This window comes from Peromyscus californicus, unplaced genomic scaffold (assembly GCF_007827085.1).
Source record: "Peromyscus californicus insignis strain IS unplaced genomic scaffold, ASM782708v3 Scaffold_19__1_contigs__length_69161282, whole genome shotgun sequence".
In the NCBI taxonomy this organism is placed as follows: Eukaryota; Metazoa; Chordata; class Mammalia; order Rodentia; family Cricetidae; genus Peromyscus; species Peromyscus californicus.
In genome coordinates, this window is record NW_026294491.1 from 9,189,373 (window position 1) to 9,211,666 (window position 22,294).

The window sequence follows — 22,294 nt, forward strand, 5'->3', positions numbered from 1 at the left end:
CTCTACAGCTTGTGAGCATCAAGGTGGCTGCCTTACTCATTGTATACCTACACAGGACCTCTTGGGCATGGTAGGATGCTATGTACTGTGTTCCACCACCAATGCCATGATCCAGATGGGTATGCTTATGGGAGCCACCCCATCTCAAAGCACTAGCTGATTGGTGGGGCAGGGGTCTAGTGGTGCCTGGTAGGAAAGCTGCCTGCTCCTGCCTGAGACTGGAGGTCCTGGGCAGGAGCTTTAGTTAGGTGAAGTACCTGCAGTCAGCATCTTTCATGATGTGTGTTTGTTTAGATGGTGCCAACTGGCTGACTTTTTTCTGCCAGCCGGTGAAGAGCTGGAACGGACTGGTGCTCCGCAAGCCCATAGACATGGAGAAGCGGGAGTTGATACAGAGGCAAGAAGCTACACTGCTGGACCTGCGAAGCTACCTGTTCTCCCGCCAGTGCACCTTGCTCCTCTTCCTGCAGCGACCCTGGGAGGTGGCTCAGCGTGCCCTGGAGCTGCTGCACAGCTGTGTGCAGGAGCTGAAGCTCTTAGAAGTGAGTTGGCTCCTCTCCCCACTTACCCTGGGAAGAGTGGGACCTTATGGTGCGTGAGGAAGCCAGTGAGTGACAGGGAGGGGTTGAATTGTTACCTGCAGTGATAGTAATATCTTAATCCTTTTGAGGATAATTCACCTAGGGGATCCTGATCTCTTTACTGCCTGGAATCATACATACTTTAGTAAGATGGTGTTTCAGTGACCTCTTCACTGAGAAAATTCACATGTGCATACAAAGAATGTCAGATCCACAGCACCATTTCTCAGTCGAGACCTCCAAAGTGTCTTACCCAGAGCCATAGGATATTGTTACATAACCTTCATCCACCACAGGGGCATGTCATCCCATGACCTGCTGCAGGCTTCCCGTGGGTTAGTCCTTGTAAGGCCCTATTAACATGTGGAGAGTCCTATCGGTCACATTAACCTTGCTATGAACAACTGACTAAATCAGCTTAGAGGAAATACTTTTGGCTCACAGTTTTAGAGATTTTCACTTCATCATGACACTGAGAGTGTCTGATAGAGGTTCCTCACATCCCAGAGGATCAGGAAACAGAAGTAGCCAGAACCAGGGGCCAGTCTGTAACCTTTAAGAGTTTTCTCCTAGTGACCTACTCCACCAGCTAGACCCCATCTCCTAAATGTAACACAGTCTCCCAGATAATGCTACCAGCTGGAGGATAGTTCGAAATGTGAGCCTATGGAAGACACTTCAGATTCAAGACATAGTGTGAATTTACTTCATTAGCTAAAATGTTGGTAAGGCAGTATTTCATAATACAGGAACATTTTTTTGTATACCATCCAATCAATACTAAATGACAGGCCCAACATGTCTTTGAAACAATCTGAAAAGCTTTATGTATTTTGTGGACAAGTGTGTAAGGAGAGTGCATGTTTGTGGTTGTGTGCCTATTGCTCTCCAGTTTATTTCTTTAAGACAGAGTCTCCTGGGGCTGGAGAGATGCTGGCTCAGCAGTTAAAAGTGCTGGCTGTTCTTCCAGAATACACAGGTTTGAGTCTCAGCACCCTTAACCATCTATAACTCTAGTCCCAAGAGATCCAGTGCCCTCTTCTGGCCTCGTTGGGCACCAGGCACACACGTGGTATATAGACACACATACAGACAAAACAAAATACTCTTTTATGTAAAATACAGTTAAAAGAATAATAATAATAAAAAGACAGGGCCTCTCACTGAACTGGAGACTCACCATTTTGGTTAGGGTGACTGGTTAGTGAGCTCCCAGGATCTATCTGTCTCCACCCTCCACCCTCCATTACTGAGGATTATGTGTAGCCATGCCTGGCTTTTTATGTGGCTACTGGGGATTTGAACTCAGGTCCTCATACTTTCAATGGAAACACTCTTACCCATTAAGCCAGCTCCATGGTGCCCCTCTTTTTCTCTCTCTCTTTTTTTAAACGAATTATTTTTCTTATATGTAATCAAGTAAGTAGGAGGAAATAATACTCCACAGTGAAGCATAATTCTCCTAGACACCTATGATGACACTGGTGGAGGGACTTTGCTATAATGGTTCTCTGTGCTGCCCTGCTCCAGAGGTCTTTCTTTCCCCAGTGTGTACAGGGGAGATGGTATGTTCACTTAGGCTCACAGACTTGCAGCCTGTAGTGATGATGCCTCTTAGTGAAGAACCTCCCTGTTCACCCTAGCATGAGAGGTGAAGATGCTGCCATCCTGAGGGGCATGCTCTTATGGGGTCTTAGGGCTGACCCCTTAGTGTGGCCTGCTTCTGATGAAAGCTTGTGATAGGTTATCCTTCTGTAACTTTGTGGATCATGGCCATGTTCCACTGTCTGAGAGCTAATTCTATGAGCACATAGGTGTGTGCTTACAGAACTTTTATGTGCCCGTACTTGTGCCCTCATAGGTCTCTGTCCCTCCCGGTGCTCTGGATTGCTGGGTATTTCTGAGCTGTCTGGAGGTGTTGCAGAGGATAGAAGGTTGCTGTGACCGGGCCCAGATAGACTCCAACATTGCTCACATGGTGGGATTGTGGAGCTATGCAATGGAGAAGGTACCTGCTACTGTGTGTGAAGGGTTTGTATTGTCTCTAAAGGTGCCTGTGTGGCACACAGCATGGGCTGTTTGGAGAAGCCTAGCTTCTTTAGATAGGTTTGGATACTCTCCTGTCCTTACAGTGTGTCTGGACACAGTCATGGGTCGTAGTTTCTTAGTTCTTGCCAGCTTCTTTAGCAGATGGCAGGTGAGACAGTGTCAGTGTCAGGGATGGGAAGGTAAGAAGGTGCAGTGGGCATGTAGAAATGCAGGGGTGGGCCAGTCTGTGCTGTGAGTGGACTGCGGGGGCAGGGCACAGTGGGGAGGGGTGCCCACAGAGCAGTAGCTCAAAAAGTGGGGCACAGTTAGCCAAATGACAAAGAGAGGATTCACAACCTCAGCTCTGTTCTGGAACTTACCTGGAAAAAGTGTGAGCTTGCGGCAATCCCATAAGATGTGTAAAATCCAGACAAGAATCATTTAGATAAGAAAGCTGTTTCTTCCACAATGAGTGGGAGTCAGGATTATATATTTACTACATTTGTGGATTGCCTACTGACTTAAGGCAAATGAACTGAATTTATGGCTTTCCCTCAACAGCTAAAGTCCTTAGGGTACCTCTGTGGACTTGTGTCAGAAAAAGGACCCAACTCAGAAGATCTCAACAGGACAGTTGATCTTTTGGCGGGCTTAGGAGCTGAGAGACCTGAAACAGGTATGATTGCTGCTGAAGCATAGTGGAGAATGCCCACAGTGAGAGCACACCCTGCCAGGTGGGAAAGTATATGGGTCTGTGTGCCCCATTCACAGTCATTTCCGAACATTCTCCGAGTGTTCGGAGTGCATGGTTCTGAGAAGTCTAATCTCAGAGAACAGTTTTTAAGGGAAGGTTCTAGGCTGTTTCATAAGGTAGAAAGAAATAAACATTATAATGTGGGTCACACTGATAAAGCTTGTGATTTTGCGATTCCCGTAAGAGTCAAGTGAGGTCACCACCCTGAGGTCTGAAATGGAGTATAATACATATGACCATTATGTTGCTGCAGCATAAGGACACTTACTACCTTTGTGTTTCAGCCAACACAGCTCAGAGTCCTTACAAGAAACTCCAGGAAGCACTGTCATCAGTGGAAGCTTTTGAAAAGCACTACTTGGTAAGTATGGCAAGAGTCCCTCCTCTGCCCACAGAGCCACTCAGCCCTAGCTGGTTTGGTTCTTCTGCATGGCCTTCTGAATTGGGTGAGCTGCTACTTTAGACCCTTATTGTTGGCCCTGGTAGTTCACTTAGTACACTGGGGAACTCTGTATAAACACTGGGTAATTGTTCACATGTTAGTGCTCCCGATACCATAATTAGGCACAAACACAACATTGAAATAATTGAAATTTTGCTCAACGAAGGTTTTCCCCTTTAGTAAATAGAATGTGTAAGAACAGAAATGAATAGTTTTCTTTGTCAAAAGTCCCCATTTGTGCTTGGCAGAGCTGGCATGGTTGGTTTTAAAGGTTAAATTTGAGAGACTCCAGGAAGTAATGGAAGGTAGACCATGAAGTGGGAAGCCTCTGCACATCTGTTGGGATGGTGCTCCCATTCCATAAGCTGGTGAGAAGAGTGTCAGGATGGATGCACGGACAGAGCAGCGGGGAAGTGAGGTGGGCTACCCTTGTGAGCTCAGGGTATTTTTCCTTATGTGCGTCATAACATCTGTCCAAGTTACTGCCTTTGTATGGAAATTCTGGAGATACCAGGTGAAAACTGTTAATCACAGTATCCTGCTGCAGCTTTGGGTAAAATAAATGTAAGGTGTGCCCTAAAAATTCAAGGACAGGTTTAGAGGGAGGTCTCAGTGGTTAAGAACATTTACTGCCTGTGCAGAGGACCTGAATCCTTTTCCCAGGACCCATAGGGAATAGCCTGTACCACTATCTCCAGGGGGATTTGATGCTCCTAGTCTCCTCGGACACCTGCACTCGTGTGCACATACCCTCACCCACATACACATAATTAAAAGTAAAAAAACCTTAAAAATAAACTCAAGTACGTAATTGTGCTTTTTTTGCTTTTTCACAGGACTTGTCCCATGCCACCATTGAGATGTATACAAGTATTGGGAGGATTCGATCTGCTAAGCTCGTTGGAAAAGATCTGGCAGAATTTTACATGTAATTGATGGTGACTTCTTTGACTTTAAGCATTTTACATGCATATGAGAAGATTTATACATAGAGTTAGAGTAAAGTTTGCATAACTTGGTAGATGGGAACAGGCAGAATCCATTAGCCAGTCATCATTTTGTCTCTGAGTTTTTTCCAGAACCACATGGGGAGGTTTTTGGCTTATTACTTTAAGGGTTGTTATTGATCTTTGACTTGTTGTATTTAATTAACTTTAATGATACATATCCAGATACAGATGCACAAAACATTGTAATTAACTTTAATGAATAATGAGAAGTATTGCAGAGCCTGCTTTCCAGGTCGGTAAACAGTACTTGGTCATGTTGTCTTTCTTTCAAGTGTATCACAAACCCTCTGGATGTAGGTGGGAGGGTGAGCTGGAGTGAGCACAGACACCTGCTAGCATTAGTGTTTGCATGTGATAAAACTGTCTGCTGAGGAAAGGCAAGCTTAGCCCGGCACAGTGGGATTCAGTTTCAATGCAGTGTAAGAGATAGCAATTATAAAGGGAAGGGGAGCTTGTGTATTTGAAACAGAGTTTTGAAATCTGTACTTAAAGTAATTTTAGTAGATGAAACAAGAACTGGTGTGGATCACTAGGAAGGGGCTTGTAGATGCCTAAGTGGCTCCAAGTTTTCTGGAGCAGCCATCCCTCACTTAGCTCATTCATGGTGGGGCCAGAGCTGTGAGCCAGTTCAAGGAGTCGTGGTCCACTCCTGAATCTGGGGGAAACTATGGCTTTGGGTGCTGGGAGTTTAATGCACTTGACCGATGCAGAATCCAGAGGCACACAATCCAATGCCAGGCACTGGCCTGCTAGTTAGAACCTGCAGACCCAGTTGGCCACATACTAGCTGAATGACAGTTGGCCTCCCTCTTGTTAAGATTCCCCAGACTCTGTAGGCTTATTGGAGATAAAGAGTGCTTTCTAGCACTAGAGGTTATGAATGAAGAGGTATGGAAAGTTCTGGACCTTTAAACACAAACAAAAAAACTGAGATTTGCAGGAGCACCAGAAGAATCCAGAAAAAAAAATGTATTTTCCTAAGTTTAAATTTTACTTAATTTGAGAAACATTTAATTTGAAACTTATGAATTCTAATTATGTCTAGAATAGTGGAAATTGGGATTCCTTCCCAAGGATGCCCTGAAGAGCTTGGCAGTACTGACTTCTGGCTAGCCCAGCATTCTAACCTCTGGGGAAGGAATGGGAGCCCCAGTCTCCCCGGAGTATAATAGGCCCTGGTGAATTTGTGCTGTAAACTTTACTCGGCTTTATTCTGAGCATCAATGCAGTTTCCTTGGACCTAGGAAGGCTTTCTCCTGGTATTGCTTGTCTAATCTTCGGTGCTTTCAGTCTCTGATACCAGCTTGTGTCTGCCCTGTCATAGCTGACCTAATCTGGGCCACATAGATGGTTGGCATGGGTTCAGTGTGGTATGGCAGCAAGGCTGTGGCTGGCCTCCAGGGCTAGGGACAGGCCCTTCCCTTCTCCCAGCTCTGGCTGTCCTACCTGCCAGTAAGAAAATGTTCCTACCCTCTGACCTGAAGTCTAGCTAGGAGAAGTGAGCTGTGCTAGTGTCAAGATGGCAGAGCAACAGCATGTTATCACTATGAGTCCACTGCTCAGATGGGAGCGACGGTAGGAAGGACTGTGGGAGGACGGTGGCCAGACTGTGGGCATGTGAATGTCAGGTGGAGTTTGCATTGCTGGCCTTGTAATGCCTAACAAGCTTGTGTTTGCTAACTTTGCAAGGAGGAAAAGGTCGCCACAGAAGGCAGAGATGTATCTTCAGGGAGCTTTGAAAAATTACCTGGCTGAGGGCTGGGCTCTGCCTGTCACACACACAAGGAAGCAGCTAGCCGAGTGCCAAAAACACCTTGGGCAAATGGAAAAGTATCCTTTGAGTCCAATGTTGTCCTGAAACAAGAAGTCACTGTCTGATTATATGATGGCATTGCTCACCACTGAGTATGCTGACAGCTCCTAGTCACAGGGGAAAGAGAGGCCCTGCCTCACTGGGGTCCCGTAGAGCATAGACCCAAGTGTTCACTCTTTTATTAAATCTGAAGATGTTATTACATCTTTGAGTTTCTAATAATGTTTAAACAAAATGACAGCTCTCCTTTGGGCTGTACTTTGAAGGCAAGAGAGGCCATTTGAAGCCCTTTTGCAAAACCCATCCTCCTCCTTGGGAGGTTCTCCCTCTGGCCCTTAACTCTCACTTCAGCTACTTGCAGACCAGCAGTCTTCTAGCCAGCGACCATCATCTGACAGAGGAGGAGCGGAAGTACTTCTGCCAGGAGATCCTCAGTTATGCCAGCCAGCAAGAAGATAGCCCAGGTGAGACCGGTGGCCAGTGTGTCACAGCGTTTGCCACACAGGATGAAAGGAGGAGGAGCGGAGCCTTGCCACCTGCCTGTGCAGCAGCCGTGCGCCGCCGCCGGTCTCCTCCCTTCTCTGTGCTTGACTTGAGTGAAGCTGTGGACTTCGCCTGGTTAGCGTGCGTCTGTGAAACACACGAGTTCTCCGGACTCCTTATCACACAAGAGGCATTCGCAGGGACTGAAGAGCTCTGATACCTAGCTGGAGGCCCAGACTCAGGTCTTTCTGATTATCTCGAGAATGCTTCCATGAATGGCTGTAATCTTTATGGTTTTTTTTTTGGTTTTTTCGAGACAGGGTTTCTCTGTGTAGCTTTGCACCTTTCCTGGGACTCACTTGGTAGCCCAGGCTGGCCTCGAACTCACAGAGATCCGCCTGCCTCTGCCTCCCGAGTGCTGGGATTAAAGGCGTGCGCCACCACCGCCCGGCATGTTTTATTTTTTGAGACATGATCTCACTAGGTAGTCCTAGCTAGTCTGAAACTCACTATGTAGATCCAGCTGGCTTAAAGTAGAAACAGTCTTACTGCGTCTGCCTCTCAAGTGCTAAGTATGCATTATCGTGTGTGTGTGTATATGTGTGTGTGTGTGTGTCTGTGTGTCTGTATGTGTGTGTGTGTGTCTGTGTGTGTATGTAGGCCAGAAGTGATGTCAGGATGTCTTTCTCACTCACTTCTCCACTTGGTTCTGGAGACAAGGTCTCTCATTGAATGTAGAGTTTTCTGTTACTGGGCTGGGGTCCAGAGAGCTGCTGGAATGTGCCTGTCCCTGCTCCCAGTGCTGTGGTAACAGATGCATACCTCCATGCTTGGCTCTTATGTGGATGCTGAGGTTCCGAATTGAGATACACATGCACACACACCAAGCACTTGACCCACTAAGCCATCTCTCCAGACCCGTCTAAATTCTTTTTACTGGAATCCAATGAAGAGCCACATATCACTTAATTCTTGACATAAGTATTAAGTTTGGTTATATGTCTCAGTTTTCCTTGATTTAGAACAATTTTTTAAGACCCTGACTGTTTCCTTTTAAATATAACAGCTTTATTGAGATAGAATTTACATATCATGAATTCCTATTTGAAGCATACAATTCAGTGGCTTTTAGTGTATGCACAGATGTACATATCCACCACCACAGTCTATTCCGTCACCTAGAACAGAACCCTATCCTTCCCCTTCCAGCCCCTGCAGCCACCTCTGCTTCCTGTGGACTCCCATTACATGGAGTCTTTTGTGACTGGCTTCTTTGACTCAGTGTTTTCAAGGCTCATTGGGTGTGGCATGTGTCACCACACCATTTCTTTTTATTTCCAAAACATTGAGCCAGCTGTCATTCGGACCAGTCCACCTTCTAGAATCTATTCCTGGGCTTCCACCTGGGAGCCTCCAAGTTGCAGACTCTGGAAGGTTAGACTGGAGGAACTCACTTGGTAATTTTGTGCAGCCAGATGAAAGTTGACAAGTTTTGTGCCTTGTGTTTAGTTGACCAAACATCCTTTTCAAAGAGATCCTGTGTTACTCTCTTCAGGCTGCTGTTATAAAACACTGTGGCACAGGGACTTAACAGCAGGCATTTGTTTCTGAGTTCTGGAGACAGGCATAATAGGATCATGTTCTGGTGAGGGCTTCTTCCTTGCCATGTCCTCACATACAATGCAGAAGAAGACAGCAAGCACTCGAGGGTGTCTTCCTGTAAATGCCACTTACCTCTTTTAGTCTAATTACCTCCCAAACACCTATAGCCAAGTTCATAGCCAAGTTCGTAGCCATTGTTCTGGGGGCTAGGGCTTGCTTTACTTACCACAAGATGTGCATAGGTTGGGTTGCATAGATCAGTCTGTAGCAGTTGCTGAGTATGACAGTGAGTTCACAAGGTTCTGGCTCCTGGTTGTGTGATCACCGACTGCAGAGGTGGATTGCCCCTCCCATTAACAGAGCCACCTGCCTGGCATTCTCTGCAGCATCAGGACAGTGGTTTGATTTACAGACCTTGGTGTGCCTTCTCTGCTTACTGCTGTGTGGGGAGTGATGGGAGTGAGGGTATTCCTTCCTGCTTCTTGGTTCCTTGTGTGAATGCAAGTTCCAAAAGTGTTTGCCTGTTCTTAGATCAGCTGTGGCAAGTCTGCTTTAACCTAGGGCAGACTTTCGTTGGTTGGTTGGTTGGTTGGTTGGTTTTTAGATGGGTCAACCCACAGCCACAGCTTCGCACCTGCTAAACACACTTCCACGGCACCCGTCCCCAGACTCTCCTTTAGTTTGTTGTTATTCCTGTTCCGTGGTTCTGTAGCATTGTACTCTTCCCAAACACCACCAAGGCACGTGTGGAGAGCAAGACAGAAGAGGCTGCAGAGAACACTGTGGCCTCTCACCCATCTTCAGTGTCTGCTGCCCCCACTCCCATCCCCAAACTGGAGGCAGCTGTCCCTCTGCCGTCTCCATAGTCTGGCTGACGCCAGGACTGACTTTGAGGGCATGGTGGAGCACTGGGCTTCTTCACTAGAGACCTTCTAAGACTGCTTGGGAAGGTGCTCAGGTCCCTTGTAGGTGACTCTGGGAATCAGAGTGCTGACCAGTTTGAGTTTGAAATTGAGGGAGTTGTTCTTTGTTCCTCCTAAATTTGCCAAAACAGCTGTGAAAATCTTCACTGCTGTTAATTTGCTCATTCCCAAACTTCTAGAAGTATTTGTTTAATCTGCTTTTGGGGAGGTTGGGAAGCTTGCAGTCTTTGTTGTAAATAAACATCCCTGGTCCTGAGCTGGTAGTACACTGTCTCCCACTGCCAGCAGGAGATAATGGCTCGAGTGTGGGACATGGAGTATGTGTTTGCAGGTCACAAGGTGGTGCTACCCATGCACTCCTTTGCACGGCTAAAGGATCTCCATTTTGACCCTCCCAACGCTGTGGTCCATGCTGGTGGTGTCCTGACTGTGGAGATAACAGTATGCAGCCAGATGCCTATCCCTGTCCACGTGGACCAGATTGCTGTCAACGTCCACTTTAGCATTGAAAAAAACAACTACCGGAAGACCGCTGAGTGGCTGACCAAGCACAAGACTTCCAATGGAATCATCACCTTCCCAGCCGAGGCCTCCCTGGTCCCTGCATCTCAGAACAACCTGCCTGCCCTGGAGTTGTCGGAGATGTTGGAGAGAAGCCCCTCTGATAATTCTTTGAACACCACAGGCATTATTTGTAGGAATGTCCACATGCTCCTAAGGAGGCAGGAGAGTAGCTCCTCTCTAGAGACACCCTCAGGATTGGCCCTGGAGGATGGGGCCCATGTGCTGAGGTGCAACAGTGTGACTCTGCACCCAGGAGCCAACAAGATAGCATTCAGGACCCAGGTATGGGTTGGGCTGGGCTCAGGACATGGCTCTCAAGTTGGTAGAGACGGGGAGGGAGCCTGAGAGCACTGTGAGGCCCTCTGAGGCTTCCAGGTTTTTCTTTATCCTAGGGAAGATTTAACCTTTGTACTCACACAGTAGTTTGGCTGTTAAGGAGATTTTGAAGGTGACCTGCCCTGTAAGCTGTTCCGTTTGGTGGCTGCACAGATGTCAGGACTGTGCACTTTGCTCTGATGGAGCATGCCCTTTTGGTTTCACCTCATGGGAGGACAGGGTCTGAGGAAGATGTTTTCGCCTCACCTGGATATGGTCTTGCCCTAGTGAGACTCACACCTGCTGAATGTCTCCCTCATTACCTTCCCAGAAGTGTGCCATAAACAGGTCCTTACCCTGTGTCTACCTCTTTAGAGGCTAATATTGAATTAGAAGCAGCAGTTGCTCAGAAGGGCTTGAGAGCCAGAACTTTGTTGGAGCCGCATAGGTGCAGATGTGATGCACAGGACAGAGGGCTGCAGGGAAGATGGGTGGCATTGGAGTGAGAGGACAGACCATCTCTACCTGGGGAACTTGTAACACAGAAAGTGTTGTCTTTCCAAGTGCCTTGTTTTGCCCCTAGGCCAAGGAACCTGGAACATACACGCTGCGACAGCTACGGGCCTCGGTGGGCCCTGTGTGGTTTGTCCTTGCACACATCCACCCCATTGTACAGTATGATGTGTACTCTCAGGAGCCTCAGCTGCATGTGGAACCACTGGCTGGTGAGTGGAACCTGCAGTCACCCAGGAAGCTACAGAGGGCTCCAGGGAGGGTCTCATATACCATTTTCCACAGCTCCTTGCTCCTCTGCTGTCTACCTGCAGGGGACTCCAAGAAAGGGTAGTGGAAATGGCCTGGAAGCCACTGTCCTGTGGTTGCTAGCCATCATGCATAGTAACCATGGTGTATCTGAAAGTGAGACACGGTATTCTGCAGGGAACTTGTACAACTGGCTCCCTTTTGGTGGTAGCACACAGAGTGTAGTTCACACTCTGATCAGGTTTGCTCTTTGAAGTTCTGAGTGGGCTTGACTCCACAGCATGGCCCTAAGAAACCCAGAGATTCTGTCCTGCTGGTAAGCTTTCAAAATAGAAGGAGCAGCATTCACAAATGACTCCTGCCATGTGCATGTTCTGGAACACCAGAGAGGCAAGGTCTTAGACCTGGAACACCTTTATTTGCTGTTTTCTTCCATACATAAACAAATTCAAGGACTAGTTTTCTGATGCTCATCCAGATTCACACCAAGTGCACACGCGAACCACACACACTCCATCTTTCCGTGCAAGGCCTTGGCTGCCTCAGGAGGCCATCAGCAGATGCAGATGCAAATCCTTGACTTTAGCTGTGAGCCATGATAGACCTCTTATTTAAAACAGAAGGAAAAACACAGAAAGGAAAGCTTTTTCCTTTTTCTTTTCTTTTCTTTCTTTCTTTCTTTCTTTCTTTCTTTCTTTCTTTCTTTCTTTCTTCCTTCCTTCCTTCCTTCCTTCCTTCCTTCCTTCCTTCCTTCCTTTCTTTCTTTCTTTCTTTTTGTTAAATCACCTCAGTTTTCTCTACTTCTTCATTTCCCAGCTTCTGCCTGGGCAACCAGCAGTGCCCTGGAGGGTCAGGCACAGCAGTCTCTAGGGGCTTTTCCATGGAAATGTATGGGGGACAGCGTGAGCTGTGCTCCGAGGAAGCCCTGGCTCATTCCTCTTCTGCCATGGCCTTGTCTCCCTCTCCTGCCTTTCCTTCTTGTCTCTGGCCTCTCACCTTTTCCTCTGCCCTGGGGATCGCCTGCTCCATTCTGAGCAGCTCCAGTGCCCGCTTCCTTCCTCTGTCCTGGAGCCGCCTGTCTGACTTGATAACTAGGTGAACACCATATCTCTCACTCTGGAGCCCAGGAGACACCCTCTTCCCTTGAGTGCACAGTGTCCTTTGTTCTTAGGGAAGTCCTGCTGAGTCCTGTGGCTGACACTGAGGAAAAGGTGAGGCAGGGGGAGTGGTACCCAGGGCTAACAAACTGCAGTTAAAGAAAGAAAAGCTCTTTCCACCTCTCCTCAGGCTCCTGCAGCTGCTCTCTGGGGAACAGTGGTCCTAATTGCTGTCTTGTTTCATTTAGATAGCCTTTTGGCGGGCATTCCTCAGAAAGTCAAGTTTACTGTCACTACTGGCCATTATACAGTAAAAAATGGAGACAGCCTCCAGCTCAGCAATGTTGAAGCCATGCTCATCTTGTGTCAGGGGGAGAACAGAGCCGTGGTCTACTCTAACTCAAGAGGTAAGGCAGGCAGGTGCTGGTGCGCTTGTATTCACACATTTCGAGGATGGAAGAATAAACAGCCATCACTGTCCTGACTCTTTTGTGGCACCTTGTCTTGTCCTCTGAGATCAGAATTTGTAGATGGCCTGAGCTAGCTCCTGAGTGGGGCATACATATAGGGACATATACTGAGCATGGTGTATTCACTAGGTGCCAAATGCTACCAGCCTTGCTAGACACTCTCAGTGCAGTTTATAGCTGGACCATGTTCCACGGGGTGCTTCTCTAGGCCCATCCACCCCACACACCACTAAAGAGCAAAAGCGGGTCACCCTTTTAGACACCATCCCTAGCCCTCGTCTTCTTTTTCCTTGGGGCAGGTGTAGGTCTGCCATGAGACGGAGCGTGCAGCCATGTGGGAGCTGCCCCTGCCTGTCTGTACTGTGAGCAGTGCCTGGTGCCAGCCTCCTGTGGAGCCCCGTCTTGGGTCTTGGATTTCCCTGCCTCTCCCCTAGCACTGTCCTCATTCATGTACACAGGACAGCAAGAGCTCAGCAGTGCCTCCCATTGTGCCTATTCCCTACTTGACATGAGGTGACTTTCTGTCTCCCACAGAAGAGTGCTCCACTGCCTTACTCCGGATCCAGTCCTCTGACAAGGTTACAAGCATTGGTCTTCCCACTGCACCTGCATACCACGTGATCGAGTTTGAGCTGGAGGTTCTGTCTTTACCTTCAGCTCCAGCAGCTGGTGGGGATACCAGTATTCTGGGGACACCAGAGCCCCACAGGAAGCAGAAAGACACTCAGAGAACTGACCATTGCATGGTCACCACAGATCACAAGGTAGAGAGGTCTTGGCTTGAACTCTGCCTGTCTGGGTAGGAGGAGCATGGAGTCTGTGCTCCCCTGTGTGCTCATCCAAGCTGCAGCTGCCATAGAAGACATCGAGGCTCTGACTTGACTGAAGTGGAGTCATCATGACACTGGGAGGAGGGTGGACCCATGCACCCTATGACCAGGCTGCAGGGGTTTGTGTCACACGGGCCCTGGGTCAACCCAGCCAGGAATAGGAACAGCTGTATTGAAGTAGTCTCTGGGGCTGGCATTTGTTGACAGCTACTCAGAGAGATGGTTGCTCTGGTCAAAGGTGCTGCATGTGAAATCAGCCCATGGAGTATTGCCAGGTGTGTCCACCTCCTGGGCCACAGGTTCCAATTCTGTGGCCCTTTTGAGCCTCCCACATTGTGCAGTGTGGGTACAGGAACAGTAGGACAGGCCTCAGACAACATCACTTCAAATGCATTGTGGCTTAAGGTATAAAATAGTCGGTCTCTGTAGAAGAGATTTTCCTTTCCAGTCTTCCAGTCTGTTGCTATGATTATAAAGGAAAGCATTTGATTTGTGGCTTATGGTTTCAGAGGGTTAGAATCCATGACCATCATGGTGGGGAGCATAGCAACATGTAGGCAGGCGTGGAACTGGCGTAGTAGCTGAGAGCTTATATTTTGATCCACAAGCATGAGACAGAGCTACCTGGGAATGGTAGACTTTTAAAACCTCAAAGCCTGCCTCCAGTGACACCTCCTCAATAAGGCCACACCTCCTAATCTTTCCCTAACAGTTCCACCAACTAAGGACCAAGTATTCAAACACAAGCTTATGGGGGCCATTTACATTCAAACCACTGCAGTCTCTCAAGAGTAGTTAGGAATTTTCTCCCTGCACCCTGTGCAGAGAATGCAGAAGGTAAAGATCATCATCCTCCGTTAGTGGGAGATGTGGTTTGCACCCAGTAGATAAAAGCAAACTCAAGACCTGCTCCTCTCCCGCCCCTAGCGAGTCTCTCCTTGTCTACACCATACCCTCACTTTGGTTGTCTACACTATACCCTCACTTTGGTTGTCTACACCATACCCTCACTTTGGTTGTCTACACCATACCCTCACTTTGGTTGTCTACACCAGACCCTCACTTTGGTTGTCTACACCAGACCCTCACTTTGGTTGTCTACACCAGACCCTCACTTTGGTTGTCTACACCAGACCCTCACTTTGGTTGGCCTTTAGCTGGCTTCTGTCAGGCAGGTGAAGTAGTTGCATGATTGCTTGCTCTCCGGTGGCTCATGGTTGCTTAGAGCCTTGAGACACATGCTGCACTGTGAGGTGCATTTGGAGTCTTGACCCCAGATGCGTGAGACATGGGTGGTCTTGCTCTTTCCTGCCAGGATGCCTGTGCTGGGAGCTGAGCTGGTGTTCTGGGACCATTTCCAATTCTGTCTCCATTTCTGGTAGATTCTGCAGCTCCTTGTTTTCCTTTTCACTTGTGAAAATATGTCTAATAGAATTTCCTCTCAGGACAGTGGTGGTGAACCACAGTAAAGCCACTGTGCAGCTGGGTGGATGGTGGCAGAGTTGTGCTGCTGGCCGGTGGGTTAAAGGGGACCTCTGTTTCTTCACAGGTGTCCATTGATTGCCCGTGGTCTATCTACTCCACTGTCATTGCACTGACATTCAGTGTGCCCTTCAGGACCACGCACTCTCTGCTCTCTGCTGGAACTCGGTAAGGATGGAGTGGGGCCAGCGCTGCTTCTTCCCCCTGAACGGACAGGGTGCATAGCTTGTCCTTGTGTGTCACTGGGGTTTTTACACATTACCAGAGTAGCTCCCTGTGTCCTGGGTCCCCAGGCCATGTTCCCAGCTTCTCCTCTGCCTCACAGCTGACATGTCAGTATAAAGTTTTAGGTGAAATCCAAACCAGATCTTGTTGGGGGATATTCGATCACACTGTGAACTCCCAGTTTGCATTTGCATTGATTAAATAAAATTAACCTGGGTAGGAGGCTGAGTTAGTTGACAGAGAGTAATCATAGAGCCTCAGAGGGCATCCAGGAGAGCTAGAGAGACTCAGGGAGTAGTAGGGATAGATTTGGAGCAGCACAGGTTTTTCTGGTTTGGCGGAGCAGAAGCACGAGTCTTTCAGAGACGCCAGCTACTCAGCCTCTCTGAGCTCTCAGGTTTTCACCCCAGCCTTTGAATTGTGAGTCTATTTATAAATAGAACGATAGAAATTTAGTTAAAGCTACCTTTAGTGGCAATGACAAGGCCAGTGCCTGCGGGAACAGAATTTGCACCAGGCTGTCGCCTGAGTGGCCAGGCTGCTGCTAGAGAAGCAGGCCGGTAACTGCGGAGTTGCAGTTGCTGCCTGAGATAGCAGTAGATTAGGACACGGCCACTGTGCCGAAGTTGAAACAACAAGATCTTCAACTACTGACTTACTGTCAGATTCCGCTTGTTCAACTTCTACAAGGTGGTATGTTCTGGGCTGCCCAGTGCATCCTCATAGTTTTGTGTAGCTAGTTCTCTGTCATAGCACCTTTGGTAACTGTCAGCTACTTCCAGGGTAGAGTTTTTAAAGCACTAATACTTGGGGCCTTGTGCTTCTTGGCTGTTCCATACTCTGCAGCGTGCTCAGCAGCACGTCTGGGTGCTCTCACTACACCAGTATCCCAGCCCCAGATGCCTTCAGGTATGATGATGTCTTCCAGCAGGAGCCAGTTGCCTAGCTGAGCACTCCTACCTTAGAGGTATCATCAAACCTAGGGCGAGTTTAGAGGTGACAGCATAGTGTCAGGGCCATACAGCGTCTGCTCTTCCTGCTTTAAATGACAACGCTGGCACCACCTGACTCTTACCTCTCACTGTAACAGTCCTTCTTTCTTGTGGACTGATGGGATTTGGGTAAGTTATAAGAATGAAGTGTTATAGGCCAGCGTGGTCTCCAAAGTGAGTTCCAGGAAAGGCGCAAAGCTACACAGAGAAACCCTGTCTCGAAAAACCAAAAAAAAAAAAAAAAAAAAGAAAAAAAAAGAAAAGAAAAGAAAAAAGAAAAAAAAGAATGAAATGTTATACCACCAGTATTTTTGCTCTTCATGTAACACACAGCAGAGAAACATTCCATGCCAAGGTTGAAAACCTCAGTAATCTCTAAAAGAACACAGCTGCCTTTTTGAAGCAGCTGAAAAACCAGCTGTAATTATACTTGTCTTGTTGCTGTGACAAAAGCAACTTAAGGGCCAGGCGGTGGTGGCGCACGCCTTTAATCCCAGCACTCGGGAGGCAGGGGCAGGCGGATCTCTGTGAGTTCGAGGCCAGCCTGGGCTACCAAGTGAGTTCTAGGAAAGGTGCAAAGCTACACAGAGAAACCCTGTCTCAAAAAACCAAAAAAAAAAAAAAAAAAGCAACTTAAGAAAGGGTTTATTTGAGCTCAGTTCTGAGGGATACAGTCCACCATGGCAGGGAAGGGATGGCAGCAGAGCAGTGGGCAGCCGGTCATGTTGTATCACAGTTGAGAAGCAGAGAGAGATGAAGGCTAGTGCTCCACTTCCTTTTTATCCAGGCTGGGATGCCAGTCCATGGAGTGGCACCTCTGAATTGAAGGTGGGACTTCACCTCAGTTAACCTGATGTGGACAACCAACCATCTTGGACATGCACAGAGATTTGTTCCCATGCTGTTTCTAAGTCTTTCTTAAAGACTTGCTTTTCAATGTTCTCCAGATAAAGAAGTGAGCAGGGAGAACCTGAAGTGGGGAGGATAGTCAGGCTTCTCCCAAGAAACCCACTGGCTCTTAGACACTACACAGTGCAACACATCAGCTCACCGTCCTCAGGTCCGTTGTCTCCCAGACTGCCTGTTTGAAACGAACCTTTAATGTGTTCCGGATGAAAGCCTCCACACCAGTCACTCTTCCCGTGTTCTTTCAGGATTCCCTCGAGCAGGGGCTTCCTTTCACATAGTCGAGACATAGGGAGTAAGAGTCCTGAGTGACCCACTTTGTTTCTGTGCTTTAGGAAATACGTGCAAGTCCGTGTCCAGAACCTGTCAGAACTGGACTTTGAGCTGTCCGATAGTCGTCTGGAAGACATGGGTCATGCTACTGACCTGAGGCTGGAACCCCTGAACACACAGTCTCAGCAGGTAACTGTGCTCTGGTCAGATTGAGTGCCAGATTCTCAGCAGGTCAGGGAAGGAGACCAGAGGGACTGGCTGCAGCTGAGCAGAACCTGCAGCTGATTTGGATGAGCTTACGGGCAGCAAGGAGGGCCTGGGTCAGAACTGCACTGGTGCCATGTGCCTGCGTAGTTCATCTGTGAAACAGGTGGGCTTGGAAGGCCGAGGGACAGCAGAGGGCACAGGAATGCCTTTGTCATTTTAGAATTCGCCCTTGAGCTCACCCTGCCCCATGTGGGATTATGTAAACAGAGGCTTGTGTGTGACCTTAATTGTGTGCGTGCTGTCACCCTGAGACAGTGTGGTCCTGCGCTGCTGTATGTAAAGGCCTACTGCACTCTGTTGTGTGAGAAGCTCACATCTGGGCCTTCGCTCCCTGGCATGTTTTGCCCTTTCCTGTGTACTTTCGGACAGTCAGTGCTGCTGGCTGTTGCTCAGAGGATTCCTGGTGTCACGTAACTGTAGCTTCAGTGTTGTCAGGCCTCCCCACTGATACTTATTTGGCCATTATCACATCTCTGTTGAACCTGTCCCTGAGTCTGTAGGTATGGACCCTGGCGTTTAGGCCATATGTCTGGCTAGACTTGTTTCTGAGTTATTTTACGTTAATAGGAAATGATTGCCGTGGATGTAAATAAATGGATGTAAACTGGGTGATAGTCATGTTAACTATCTGTCACTGTGATACAGTGCCTGAGAGCAGTCACCGGAAAGGAAGGAAGGTTTATTTGGTTTCAGAGGTTTTAGTCTGTGGTCACTTTCGTTGCTTTGGGGCCTGTGCAGAGGTAGCACATCATGGAGGGGAAAGCATGGTAGAGCAGACCTGCTGTTGCCATTACCTTATGGGAACCAGGAGGAAGAGAGGAAGGCAGGCAGGACCCCGGTATTTTTTTTCATATCCTTCCTCAATTACTAACCCACCTCCTGAAGTTTCCACCATCTCTGGGTAGTGCCATTGGTCCAGCTTTGACAGTGGCATTAATGCCCCATTATGGAGCCATGTAGGGAGCTTGCTATGTACAAATAATGATTCTGAAAACTCCTTTTCATGATCTCTGATGCTGAGAGTATAGGAAGTCATAAAGCAGACTCCTTTTACCAGCTGGGGGCCAGGCTCTGTGTCAGGCCAGGCAGGCAGGACTGAGGCAGTGGTAGGTGCTGATAAAGTACAGGGACCCACAGGCTCCCAGCAGACTGCCTGATACATGCCCCTTTGCATGAAGTGGAAGGCCCATGTCCTCCCCGAGGCTCCCAGCAGACTGCCTGATACATGCCCCTGTGCGTAAAGTGGAAGGCCCATGTCCTCCCCGAGGCTCCCAGCAGACTGCCTGATACATGCCCCTGTGCATAAAGTGGAAGGCCCATGTCCTCCCCGAGGCTTCCAGCAGACTGCCTGATACATGCCCCTGTGCGTAAAGTGGAAGGCCCATGTCCTCCCCGAGGCTCCCAGCAGACTGCCTGATACATGCCCCTGTGCATAAAGTGGAAGGCCCGTGTCCTCCCCGAGGCTCCCAGCAGACTGCCTGATACATGCCCCTGTGCATAAAGTGGAAGGCCTGTGTCCTCCCCGAGGCTCCCAGCAGACTGCCTGATACATGCCCCTGTGCATAAAGTGGAAGGCCCATGTCCTCCCCGACGCTCCCAGCACTGTGACCAAAGTCCTGCTTCTCATTGCAGCTTATCCACAGCAAGCAGTCCGTGTTCTTTGTCTGGGAGTTGACGTGGACGCAGGAGCCTCCCCCTCCTCTGCACTGCCAGTTCTCTGTGGGGTTTTCCCCAGCTTCTGAAGAGCGGCTGACTGTCTCCTTGAAGCCCTACACTTACGAATTTCACGTGGAGAACTTTTTTGTATGTAACGCGTTATTGGGAAATGGAGTGTGGGCTGGAAGCACGGGCCACTTCATGTTCTTGATACTCTTGAGGTTCAGGGGGATTCTTTCAATATCCTGGAGCCACGGCTCAAGGAAGGTTGGGACCTCTGAGCAGCTAAGTCCATGCCTGTCAATCTGTGGTACTGTGTCCTTCCTGGGGTACACCTGCTCCGACAATGCTGATGATGTGTGACCGAGACCCCTGCCCTCCTCCCCCTGCTGTCATCGGAATGGTCTGGGGGACATGGTAAAGCCATTTCATCTCCATCCTGAGCTCCTGCCCCAGGCACTGCTTTCAGACACAAAACAGCAAGGGTTGCAGGACAGCGTCACTTCCTCATAGTACACCTCTTGTTGGAGTTTGAGTGTGCTGCTCTGAATGGCCAGGAGCTGGGCACACGGCCTTGGTTGGGGTTGGTTCAGTCAACACAGTCCCTTAACAGTGTGCTGGGCAGGTGGAAAGGCATTTGTGTTTATAGTTCTTACACTGTTTCTTTTTCTGCCTCCCTGGAACCAAATCAGTCTGATTATTTTGAAGCCCATGTTTTCAACTCTGTACGTTAGCCATAGAGTTAAACATAACCAGTGTTGTGGCTTGTTTGTATGTAGTGCCGTCACTCAGCTCTGATAGGTGAAGATTGGCAATCAGGACTCACTGGTGTGGAGGAGGTCTGACTTGCTCACTGTCCATGTGGCTTCTGCCTTCTTCTCATGCCCAGTGTGCAGAGCCTTGCCTTCAGGGGTCCTGCAAGCTGAGTCCAAGGTTCTAGTCACGAGCCTTTGTTGGGCTGCTTTCTGAAATGTATTCTTAAGATTAAGAATCAGACAGGACTTTTGTGTGGAAAACTGTTGAGGTGTCTCTGTGTGTAACAGTGCTCACCTTTTTAAAGTGTGCATTTCAACATGTCCTTATATTCAGCTATGTGACCATTTTTCAGATCTTGTTGGGGAATACTTTGTGTACCAAAAGAACTTCTCCCCATTCACGTCCACACCTCATTTTCTCCTTACCCAGGTGAATCTGTGAGCTCCAGGCAGGTCTGTCTGTGGATCTACACTCTCTCAGAGTTTCCCACCCCAATATCATGTGACATGTGACTAGCATCCTTTATTTAGCAGTATCCTCTAGGCTCATCCATTTGGAAGCACGTCAGGACTTTATTCCTTTAGCTACATGCTATTCACTGCAGATGGACCACATGTCCATCTATTTCCAGTGGCCAGATCTTCCATGTTGATAATGTGCTACTGTGATAATGATGCTAGGGAAATCTACTTGTGAGTTCTTGTGCAGACACACATAGACACATAACTGGTTCTCTTGAATAAGTAACCCCAGGTGGAGCTGGCTCATAATGTAACGCTGGGTAGGCTTTTGAAAAGCTGCTGGACTCCAACAGCTCTCCAGGAGTCCTGGTTCTGCACTCTCACAGCACTGCAGCTGCTGGTTCCTTGGTCAAAACCATCCTGCAGTGGTGCAGAATGTGTGTCGGGTAGGGTGGGGATTCCCAGGAGACCAGGTGGTACATGGCTTTGTAGTTACAGGTCATCTGGAGAGATGCTGGCTTGAGTCCTCTGTCTGCTGACATGGAGTGGTTTGGCTTTTCATTATTCGAGTGTAAGTTGTCGGTATATTCCAGGCATCTGTCCCATGTTGTGTGTTACTTGTAAACATGTACCCCTTCTTCAGTTAGCATTTCACTCTTGAGATATCCACGGAAGCACAGAAGTTTTTACTTTTGATGAAATCTAACTTTTCTCACTTCAACACTTGAATCTCCGGTTTCAGATCTAAGAATCTATCACTGCTGCGGTCAAGGTCAGAAAGGTTTCTAAGGGCTTGATAGTCTTGGTACTTGTACTTAAGTTTTTTGTTTGTTTTTTTCATTAAGAAAATTTTCTTCATCTATTTTACACACCAACCAAAGATCCCTGTCGCCCCCCCCCGCCCCCCCCCCCCCGCCCCCCGTGTTTAAGTTTTGTGTGTGCCACTCTGTTCTGTGACTCATCAGTTGTCACTGTGCTGCTTGTTGAAAAGACTGTGCCACAGAATGGTTTGACGCCACTGGCTACGGCTGGTAGTTTCTTTATGAAAAACCCTGGTTCTAGTCACAGACTTGCAGGGTCAGCAGTCAGGGCGAGCTCTTCTTGCAGCCATTGGCTTTTCTCCAGAAAGCAGGTTGAGAGGATAACTTGAGATCAGCTCCACTGCCACCATCGATGGCACTTTGAACCCTTAGGAAATGTGTCCTTTGGTAGGGTCAAAACCATTCCACCCAGTGGATCCCTCTAATGCTTGCCATGTGAACAGGCAACCTTGTATCTCTGTTGAGTACCTCAGAGCTGGCCTCTGTGAATGGGCTACTCAGCATTCTGCAGCACCCCACCTCACCCCAGTCAGAGGGCTGGATGTATGTTCTCATGTCTGCATGTGTCAGCTCCCGGTGCCCCATAATGGAAGAGCAGCAGGAGACCAGCCCATCGGATTGGTGGACATTTGCCTTTCTCTGATCAGACTTAATTGAGTGTTTGATAAGAAAGTCATTACCAAGGTGTTTGAGAACTGGTTTGGCCTTATGAATCCCCAGAGAGTTGTCATCTTTCCATGAATCTTCAGAAGAACACAATTCTCAATCTCAGATATCTCCT

At 48.3% G+C, this 22,294-nt stretch overlaps 1 protein-coding gene across 1 annotated transcript in view; it reads left to right on the forward strand.

The window, feature by feature from the left end:
* Window positions 1-22,294, forward strand: part of Trappc10 (trafficking protein particle complex subunit 10) — a 64,698-nt gene that overhangs the window by 35,441 nt on the left and 6,963 nt on the right. The window contains exons 7-20 of the mRNA XM_052744545.1: window positions 295-542; window positions 2,443-2,589; window positions 3,171-3,285; window positions 3,648-3,724; window positions 4,642-4,733; window positions 6,505-6,645; window positions 6,980-7,092; window positions 9,968-10,482; window positions 11,099-11,240; window positions 12,623-12,781; window positions 13,379-13,608; window positions 15,224-15,324; window positions 17,615-17,741; window positions 19,452-19,622. Coding sequence (XP_052600505.1) covers window positions 295-542; window positions 2,443-2,589; window positions 3,171-3,285; window positions 3,648-3,724; window positions 4,642-4,733; window positions 6,505-6,645; window positions 6,980-7,092; window positions 9,968-10,482; window positions 11,099-11,240; window positions 12,623-12,781; window positions 13,379-13,608; window positions 15,224-15,324; window positions 17,615-17,741; window positions 19,452-19,622 — 2,378 coding nt within the window. The remainder of the gene's footprint in view (window positions 1-294; window positions 543-2,442; window positions 2,590-3,170; window positions 3,286-3,647; window positions 3,725-4,641; window positions 4,734-6,504; window positions 6,646-6,979; window positions 7,093-9,967; window positions 10,483-11,098; window positions 11,241-12,622; window positions 12,782-13,378; window positions 13,609-15,223; window positions 15,325-17,614; window positions 17,742-19,451; window positions 19,623-22,294) is intronic.